Raw genomic sequence first — 10,932 nt, 5'->3', positions numbered from 1 at the left:
AATGAAACAAGAGGACTATATAAAGGGGACTAAATCAAGAAGGGGACAGGTGCGGGACATGAACTAATTAACAAGCAATAACGAGACGAAAGGGCGGGAACAGAGACGCCACACCGGTGAGAGGGAGTATATGGAATGCCAAAACTGTCTCTCTCCACATAAAACAAGAGGTTCTATCATGGTTCTGCCACTAAGTCAAGAAAAGCAAGACAAGGTGGGGCAGAACCATGACACAAGCAGTTTAAGTGACATTGATATGTGATAAGTAAACACAGAAACGTTTCGAGCGTGGATACACATGCAGTTTATTTATCTACACTACGGGGGAAATAAATCAACTAGCTAACAAAAACCAAACATTAACAAACAAACATAAAAACGTAAAATAGTAGAGAATGAAAGAAATAGATACAGAAAAGAAAATGGCAGTATTAAATCAGCTATTCACATCTGCACGAACCATCGAGGACAATCTCCTTATTTAAAAGGGGCAAAGCTTATACGCAACTAGTTAGCAATAGTTCAGATACTTGCATTGGCTTCTTTGTTTCTCGGGACACGTGCTGGCGCACGTATCAAAGGGTCCTGATGTGTTCAGAGCAAGCCGCGAGTCCGTCGGATTTAGCTGAAGCAAACTGCCGGAAGAAGCTGTCTCCGAGGAGAGACAGGTCTCGAGAGGTTGAAAGAACACGAGCGAGCGATCGCAATCACGCACGAACACACACAAGCGAATGAACATACACAAAAGAGCAAGCTTTCCTGCATGTTCAGATGTTTTAACACAGAGGGCGTCACGCCCCTCCAAGGTGGGCGATCCAATGTGATGAGATAGTTTTGGGTGCAAAAACATGTTTCTTTGTTTCTTTGTGTTATTTTGACACATTAACTCATTTGTATTTATGGTCGCCTGGGAGTTTGGAGCAGGAATAGACTTAGAATAGAATACAATGAGTATGGTATAAAATACATTACTGTGCTATACACCATATTCTAAGACTTGAAAAGGGAAACACGTAGATATGAAACATGAATGGGTTACAATTACATTGACCTGTAGTTTGGACAAGAATGTAAATATACACAGAATACCACTAAGCACATATGCCTTTGAGGTTATAGGTGAAGGAGAATAACATAGAGACAAGCATACAATGTGGAGATTCATGTGTATACACTTTAAACCAGTCTTTTGTGGCTAAGGAAAGAGAAAGAGACATTCTTTTGGAGAATTTGAGGCTCTCAGTCCCTGGGGGCCACTTGGCTTTTCTCACTTTGGTGAACAGTCCTGTCCTCCCCCAAGAAACTCCTTTGAAGTCTAGGGGAGAGTATACGAATCTGTCCTGGTCAGTGATGAAGGTGTTGAGAATAGGACAGTTGGCCAGACTTGTTGGTGCCTGGTCGTAGTCCTGCTGAGAGGTTACTGTGTTTTACGATCACAGATGGTAAACTTTTATCCGACCATACCCTACAACGCCGAGGTCTTTAACTGTATTTGTTGTAGTAACAGTGTAGCCTTCAATTTGCAGGTTATAATCCGAAATATTCTGCTCACGTGTCTTTGGTCCGATAAGTAATATTTCTGTTTTATTTGAATTTAAAAGAAGGAAATTACAAGTCATCCAATGCTTTATATCGTCGATGCACTCTGCCAATTTGGATAGTTGGGAGGAATCATCTGGTCTTGATGAGATATATAGCTGAGTATCATCTGCATAACAGTGGAAGCTAATTCCATGTTTTCTAATAATGTTTCCAAGGGGCAGCATGTACAGTATATGGAGAATAGCAAGGGTCCTAAAACCGATCCCTGAGGTAATCCATAATTTACTTGCGTTAGATTTGATGATTCCCCATTTAAATGGACAAATTGATGTCTGTCTGATAAGTAAGATCTGAACCATTGTAGTGCCTGTCCCTGAATACAGGTATAATTGTGTAAGCGATCTAGAAGTATTTTATGGTCTACAGCAGGAGTCTTCAACTAAAATTGCTTGAGGTCCAGTAAACAAACCCTCCTAGCCAGTCGAGGTCCGGACAATTAAATACCTAAAATCATGAATTGATGGTTTTTGGCAGACATGAAACATGTCTTTTCATATCTATACAACAGCATAACAATGTCTGACAACAATATAATGAAGGAAAATGTGCAAAATGCCCTAATCTCTAAACCTGCACTGATCATACATTCATTTCAACATTAACAACTTTAAAAGAAAACTAAAGTGTTGTTTTCTGCTGAACTAAGATTAACAAATAGCAGCATCAAGTTGCAACTGATCATCCTCTGATAACATTTCAGCTCTTCTTGTGGCTGTTGCAGCTGAAAGGGGGGTTTGTTTAATATTTTCTTTTAGTTCATGTCTTTATTTTCCTTCTAAAAGTGTTTCACATGCAGCCTCCATGCACTCTTTTACTATTTCCCCATCAGTAAAGGGCTTGTTATGTTTTGCTAAGATCCACTGTAATTCTTAGGGAACATTCATATGCTGGTTGTTGGGAGGTAAGTAAGTGAGTGAGGGATGACACATGTAGATCGCTCCTACTGGGCTTTGAGCTAATATATTTTCCGTGTCCTTACCTCAGACTGCTGCATGTAAGTTTCTTCAAAGTGTCTATGTCTAGTTTCATAATGCCATTTAAGGTTTCCACTTTTGACAACCGCGACAGACTCCGAGCAAATGAGACAAACCAGTCTCGTGCATCTCGATGCAGGAAGAATAAATGCAAATCTCTCGACCCATTCATCTCGGAAAACATGGTTTTTGGCGTCAACTTTTCTAACTTTTAAAAAGGACATTGTTTTTCAGTCACTGACAGTTACATCTGTCTGCGCACTGTGCAGCGAGTCTGTCTCGGCTCTCTTCTCTCGTCGAGACGTCGACGTCTGAACGTAGCAACAGTGTGCATATGTTAACTGTCCGTGGCGCCGTAGGACCCAAACTGCTACTGAGCGGACCTTGATGTGCCTGGTATAAATTTGATTGCATTATAAAATAATGTTTGGCGTTCATTTATTTATTATGTCAAAAGGCTTTGAGGTCCGGACGGATGCATCTCGCGGTCCGCATCCGGACCGGAGTCCGCTAGTTGGTGACCCCTGGTCTACAGTATCAAACGCAGCACTAAGGTCAAGCAGGACTAGGAGTGAGATGTTACCTTTATCTGATGCTATAAACAGGTCATTTGTAATTTTAACGAGCGCAGTTTCAGTATTATGATGCGGTCTAAAGCCTGACTGAAATTTTTCGTGTATGTCATTATTTTTTAAGAAAGAGCACAACTGAGTGGACACTACTTTTTCTAGTATTTTAGACAGGTAAGGGAGATTTGAAATCGGTCTATAGTTTCCTAGTTCATTGGGGTCTAAGTTTGATTTCTTGATAAGAGGCTTAATGACGGCCAGTTTAAAGGGTCCTGGGACATGGCCTAGATTAATTGACGAGTTGATAATGTTATAAATGGGGCTCAATTGCAGTGAGTAATAACTCTTTTAATAATGTAGTTGGTATGGGGTCTAATAAGCAAGTTGTAGGTTTAGATGTTGCAATAAGTTTAATTAAATTTTCCTGTTTTATAGGTGAAAAACACTGTAGCCTTTCTTTTGGGGCGATGGTTGGTACTAATTTATAGGACAGACTTGGAGGTTGAGTTTTTACTATTTTGTCTCGTATGTTTTCTATTTTCTCTGTAAAAAAATTCATGAAATCATTGCTACCAAGGTGCGGTGGAATACCCAGGTCAGGTGAAGTCTGTTTATTTGTTAGTTTAGCAACTGTACTAAATAAAAACCTTGGATTGTTTTTGTTAGTTTCTATGAGGTTACGGAGGTGCTCAGCCTTTGCTGCTTTTAGTGCCTTTTTATAACAGTTTGCTCTTTCCATGCAATTTTAAAGACCTCTAATTGGGTTTGTTTTCATTGCGCTCCAGTTTACGTGTTTCTCTTTTAAAGGCGCGAGTGGTGCTATTGTACCATGGTGCTACGTTTTTCTCATTAATCTTTTTTTACTTCATAGGTGCGACAGCTTCTAATGTATTAGAGAAAATAGTGCCCAATTTGCTGGTCATGTCATCGAGCGATTCTGTATTTATTGGTATGGTTATTAAAGGAGTCAGATCTGGCAAGCTCTTTGCGAAACTATCTTTAGTAGTCGAGGTAATTGTTCTACCCTGTCGATAACGAGTTAAACGGCTGATTTCTGCAGTGCGCAGTGTACATGTTATAAGATAGTGATCAGTGACATCGTCTCTTTGAGGTATAATATCTATATTGGTTAGATCGGCTCCGTGAGATATAATCAAGTCTAGTGTATGATTAAATCGATGAGTGGGTCCATTGTTGTGTTGTGTTACAAAAGAGTGTAATAGCTCTGTAAACGCCACTGCTAATGCATCTTTAGCACTATCTACATGGATATTAAAGTCTCCGACAATTAGTACTTTATCAACGTTAACCAATAGGTCCTATAGGAAGTCCGCAAACTCTTTCAGAAAATCAGTGTAGGGACCAGGGGGTCTATACACTGTAGCCAACGTAAAAGAAAGCAAAGATTTTTTACTATCAATTGGAACAATTATGTTCAATGCAAGCACTTCAAATGATTTAAATTTATGCTCCGTTCTCTGAGTTACAGTAAGTAAGTCTCTAAAGATTGTTGCGACACCGCCACCTCGACCAACCGGACGTGGCTCATGCATATAACAGTAGCTTGGTGGGGAACACTCATTTAGACCGTAATAATCATTTGGTTTAAGCCAGGTTTCGGTAAGGCAAAGTATATCAAAACTGTTGTCTGTGCTCATTTCATTTAAAATAACTGCTTTTGAATTTAGTGATCTAATATTAAGTAGGCCGAACTTTATGAGTTTGTTTTGATCGTTTATTACATTGTCCTCAGGTTTAATCACGATTAGATTTTTACTCTGAGATTTGGCTATTTTGTAGTATTATTCGTGGGACAGACACAGTCTCTATGCATTTGGAAGCAGTAACATTTCTAACAGATGAGTGGGAGGAACACAGACTATGGTTTAAGTTTTGACTTACCGCTGGGAGACGTAGTCTCTGTGGTGCATAGCGTTTTTGAGATGTTGTCAGACAGAAGATCCGCTCCGATGCTGCTGGGATGCAGGCCGTCAGGGTGGAAGAGCCTAGGTCGCTCCCAGAACAGATCAAAATTATCAACAAAGAGCAGCTTCTGTTCAATACACCATGACATCAACCATTTATTTAGAGCAAATAGTCTACTGAACTTTTCATTCCCTCGTCGGTAGGTAGGAAGCGGCCCTGATACGATGATCCTCGCCGTGGGCGATGCGTTGCGTACCGTCTCGATCACACGCCTGAAGTCCCTCTTCAGGATCTCCGACTGCCGCATCTTGACGTCATTCATCCCCGTGTGCAGCACGACAGCTCCGACGTTAGCATCGTCCTTCTGGATCGCAGGTACATGCGCAGAGACATCAAGAACACGGGCGCCAGGAAAACAATGAGTGCGCACCTTACCTTTAGTGGAGGAAGCGCGTACGTTCCGGACGATTGAGTCTCCGATGACCACAGCTTTGCATTCCGTCTCGCAGAGGGCGGCAAAGCTGTTCCTGGTCAGGATCTCGAAGACCGGTGGCGGCGGTTGGGTCATCGCCCATCGCCAGTCCTGGCTCGCGCCTTTCACCGTTGGTGTGCCGGTGCAGAAGTGAAGTTCTTTTGGGCTGACCGTGTTCTCGAAGCCTGGGCTGTGTGCAGAGAAACACGCAGAGTAGAAGTGGAAGGAGTATTTAAATCGCGATGAAAACTTACCGCGGATTTGCGAGCGTCAGCTCTGGATGTTTCCAGTGCCGTTTTACGTTCTCGTAAAGGCTTATCTTCTTATAGCCTAGGTCATCTTTATGTAGAGCAACAATTCTTTTTTTCAGATCCTAAGAGAGTTCTTTGCCATGAGGTGCCACGTTGAACTTCCAGTGACCAGTATGAGAGAGTGAGAGCGATAAAACCAAATTTAACACACCTGTTCCCCATTCACACCTGAGACCTTGTAGCACTAAGGAATCACATGACACCGGGGAGGGAAAATGGCTAATTGGGCTCAATTTGGACATTTTCACTAAGGGGTGTACTCACTTTTGTTGCCAGCGGTTTAGACATTAATGGCTGTCTTTTGAGTTATTTTGAGGGGACAGCAAATTTACACTGTTATACAAGCTGTACACTCATTACTTTACATTGTAGCAAAGTGTCATTTCTTCAGTGTTGTCACATGAAAAGATATAATAAAATATTTACAAAAATGTGAGATACTGTATATAAACTAAACATTTAAGTGGTGGAAGCTAAATGTTTTGGGATTGTTTTTGTCGCTACATAATTACCAGACTTCATTTTATAATTGTAATTACTTTAAATTGGTCTAAAACACAGCAAATAGTAATATTAAAGGATGAGTAGGTGTGTCCACATTTTTGACCAGTACGGTGCACAGACATTACATTCCTAAATATGTTGTGGAACTTTTCTATAATGTTTTCTTCTCTCTCTTCTCTCTACTCCCTCTTTCTCCAGCTGAGCGTGGCAGTATGTATAGGGTTCTTCAGTGCATGGAGTCCATATGCATTTGTGTCAATGTGGGCGGCGTTCGGACATTTCGATGACATCCCACCCATGGCCTTCGCCGTACCCGCCATGTTTGCGAAATCCTCCACCCTTTTCAACCCCCTCATCTACCTCTTGCTCAAACCCAATTTCCGCCACCTGCTCTGGAAGGACATGAGCTCCCTGCGCGGGATTTGCGTTCACCACTTCCTGTGTTTTTCACGCTGCAGCTACCGGCCATCGTTGGCCCTCAATCTGCGCCACCGAGGCCGATCCATTTCTGAGCCTAAGGTAGCCGTAGGGTCGAGTTACTGTCCTTGTGAAAGGTGCAACGACCCGTTTGAACAGTTCAAACATTACCCACACCATTGTCCCATTAACGTGAACACTGTGCAGCTGTCTCTACAGGACACTACCGAGCCCGAACCTGATCCTGAATCCAGCGCAATGAAGGAACGGAGACCAAAGAGCCAGTCGATGGAGGGGAAGAAGCCGGTGCGGGTGATCGTGAGGGGGCGGAAAAGCTCTGAGATTGACAGTCTGGAGATCACCTTGGAAACGGTTCCTGCTCATGGCAAATCTGCCAAAAATGGCAAACCGTAAGACCTGGGCCTGTGCTTGGGTGTGTTTATATAAGGCTGTCGGTAAATTCAAATATTTAATCACAATCTTTGTTTATCTTATCTTAGTAAACATGTTGATGCATTCACTTTTAAGCTTTTGTGTTATTAGAAGGTTCAACAGTTTGTGTGGATGACTCTAAATTTATTGAAACGCTACAAAAAGAGAAGAAAGTGAAAATAATAAAAACACCTACCCTACAAAAATAGAAGCCCAAGGCCATTTAAAAAATTAAATCTGGCTTTCAACAAATGAAATTATTTGCACGTGTTAATGTATTAATTTAGTCAGTCTTAGTTTACTCTATATGTGTGTGTTATTTACATACAGTATATGCACATAAATAAATTCTCTAACTCTCTTTCACATTCGCCTCAACAACAAGTAACAGAAAAAGATGTGTGTGTATAATGTGCAACTAATGTGTGTATATGGTTTTAATGATGGCTTTATTAAGGTTATGATTTTTTGTAAAAAGAAAAGCTTTTTTATGGACTACTATGTTATTGAAAATTATTTTTAGTTTTAGTTTTTTACCTCCGAAACTTTTTTAAAGAAATCAGTGAGCTGTGAATATTAACATGTCTCAGCTATATGCATTTTCTCATAAGTTGCTTTAGTAAATGTGAAGATGTTTGTCGGTTGGATAGGCCTCTATTCAAATCTCTTCAAGTTTTGATCCTACTGCCAGTTAATGTTAGTCGATGCTTTTATCCAAAGCAACCAACAGTTCATTCTAACTTTACATTTGATCAATTTGTGCAGTGGGAATCAAACCTATAACCCTATTTAACACAGCCATTCATTATAACAGATTATAGTCCTGGAAGCATTTACCTGCTTAAACCAAGACAAAGTTTGTCATTATCCATTAATGCAGCTATATTACATGTGTTCCTTGCCCTACGACAATGTAAAAAAATGTTCAGTTCTTTTGTATATAACATCTGACTTTGCTTGTGTGTATGGATTCAGGGTAACAATGAGTCTATATCCCAAAATAATAAAAATGAATTTTATATCGCGGTGCAATCATATTTTCATAGACAACCTAAATCTGTTGAAGATATTATTCTCCCCAGTACATTTTTTATTGCATTATTTATATTATATTGCACTGTCACTGCATTGTCTTTTTTTTCCAAAGAAGAGCTCATATTTATTCATTTATACATTAAATATAGGTAGCTATTTGTATGTAGCTTTTTATTAACATTTTTACACATGCTTCTTGTAAATGGTTACTTCCTCCATTTACTTATTTATCGTCTCTGTAAATGGAAAACCAACTGTGGAAAACTGGCCAAGTTTTACAGATTGTATAAAATTATATACTTACTTGAGTTCAACCCTTTAACTGCGGCCGATGTCTCAGTGTGAAGTTTGTTACATGATGGAAAATGTGTTTGTCATAGCCAGATATAAATTTACTTCGACCTCATTTGTGTGGTGCTGCTTATGTAAGATAAAAGACGGACATTTGAACTTCAGCATTTTTTAGTTGCTAAATGAAGACTTTGTTTTTTTACAAAACAAAAAGTAAATAAAGAATTATGGGTTAAATTAAAATAAAGTATTTGACTCTGTTTTCTTTGCAATTAAGTGTTAAACACAGAGACACACATATAAGACCTAAGATCTTTAAAATCCAGATTAGATCATCAAAGTCATAAAAATGTTAAAATAGGTCATATGTATTGATTACTCCTGTAAATGATTATATAATAGATTTTGTAATATCTATCTATCTATATGTAATATTTGTCATTTATAATATGATGAATAGTGAAATTAATGATTTTATTAACATTAGGTTTTAATGATGTGTAGATTTTGCTTTGACATATAGCGGGTGAGAGATAGGCTAACAGAAGTGCTTTTGCAGGTGAATTTTAGTTGAATGCTTCATATCTATTTCCATCACAATCATCATTTTATGATCAAAAGCTATCGAAATCTATCACAGGTTTGTTTTTCTTATGTAACATGGAGACTTTCCATTATCTTGCACTTTTTTAATTAAGTTAATTTTATTTCATACCCCCAAGTGTATTTGTCTTAATTAAAACTATTTATTTACAAAAATATAAATGTATACATGTACTTTAATGTGTAAAAGAAAAGAGTGTACACTTTTAGTTTCTTTCCAAATCAAATCTAATTTGAGTTGCATCCAGTGACAACACAATTTATTGTTCAAAGCTGCAAAATAAAGATAAGGATTTAAGGACTCAAGTTCAAGTTTGTTATGTATTAATCTCGCCAAATGTACTTTGTCAGTTCTTGCCACTTCTTAAGATAAATTATAGGAAGCTCATAAGTACTTAAATCAATCCTGAAAAAAAATTAAGAACTGTCTTAAGAAGTATTTTCGGGAATACAAAACATTCTTAACTTTTTAAATTTAGAATAAAAAAATATGGCAGTTAAGTAAAATTTTCTGCTTGAGAATGTTTTGTGAATCTGCCTTTTGGTTTTGAAGACAACTGTAATAAAAAAATGTAATTTTGCAGAATTTTCCTATTATTTTTTACAGATTTTCCACATGTCAAAAAACTGTAATTTTACGGAATTTTAAAACTGTTTTTTACAGTTTATTTCTGGCGCCCCAGCTGCTGAAAAAATTCCTTTATTTGGGAAAAGATAAGGAGTTTTAGAATTTATTTTTAAATACGGTCAAAAAAAACATAAAATTGAAAAAAGACTGTAATTTTACAAGAAAAATGGGGAAAACATCTAATTTTACAAGAAAACTGTAAGGCTATTTTACTGTTTATTTCTGGCAGCTGGAATTTTTTTTACAGTGCATGAAGGCCAATTTTGCTTTGTCCATACACTGTGTGCAAACATCTAAAAATGTGCACATTTAACCCCTTAATATGTACAGGGCCCATTAGCGGACCAGAAGGTTTATTTTAACATGTCTGCATTTTTTATTACCTTTGTTTTACATTTAATATTCAATCAACATTTAAAAACTATGCATCATTTGAAAGTTAAAACGCTTAACATTCATGTTCTGAACTTGCAATCAATACAATGCTCAAAAGCAGTTAAAGTATCATCGTCATGGCAACTTGTTCATCTATGTATGGCATTTTTTGCATGACAGCAAGAGATGAAATGACCAGGAAACACATGTTCCATGGACCAATCAGTTTAAAATGTCTGATTTATCAAATCTGACTTGACTTATTTCATTGAGAGGAGGAAATGCAACTTTAAATAATTTCCTTCTTTAGTGCAAAATAAGTGGTGATATTTACATAGCCTAAGTCAATATACATTTTTCATGTATGTTAAATTAATTTTGTAAATTGCAAAATGTAAATTCAAGCATGTGCCAAATAACAGATGCTTTTAGAAAATCCAAAAAATGTAAAAAAAAAAAAATAACAGTATAACTCGGCACTTATAGCACGATGTTATTAACGTAACATGAAAAAAATAAGGACACAACATTTTTAATAAGTGTATAAATAGGTATTGTTGTATTAATTTGTGTTTGCTCAAAACAAAAACACTCAGCGGTTCAATTGAGAAAATTCTTCCATCAGTCGACACGTGCACTTGCACACAGACCTCAGGCAGAAAATCTGTAGCAGACAATAGAAAGTACACCTTGCTTCTTCATTAGAAACACACTCATTGATATAAATCAACCATAAGTGAGTGTGAGAGACAAAGAGAAAACTGAGCAAGAAAAATTAACAATTAAACGAATA

The 10,932-nt window shown here is 37.9% G+C and overlaps 1 protein-coding gene across 1 annotated transcript in view; it reads left to right on the top strand.

Moving 5' to 3' along the window:
• opn7a (opsin 7, group member a) overlaps positions 1-7,582 on the top strand; it is a 24,526-nt gene extending 16,944 nt beyond the window's left edge. Inside the window, exon 5 of the mRNA XM_057327281.1 lies at positions 6,557-7,582. Coding sequence (XP_057183264.1) covers positions 6,557-7,189 — 633 coding nt within the window. The 3' untranslated portion in view covers positions 7,190-7,582. The remainder of the gene's footprint in view (positions 1-6,556) is intronic.
• Positions 7,583-10,932: the final 3,350 nt, after the last annotated feature.

This window comes from Triplophysa rosa, unplaced genomic scaffold (genome assembly GCF_024868665.1).
Source record: "Triplophysa rosa unplaced genomic scaffold, Trosa_1v2 scaffold1_ERROPOS769263, whole genome shotgun sequence".
NCBI lineage: Eukaryota > Metazoa > Chordata > Actinopteri > Cypriniformes > Nemacheilidae > Triplophysa > Triplophysa rosa.
The sequence above is the reverse complement of the archived record's forward strand: the minus strand, read 5'-3'. Positions and strand labels throughout refer to the sequence as shown.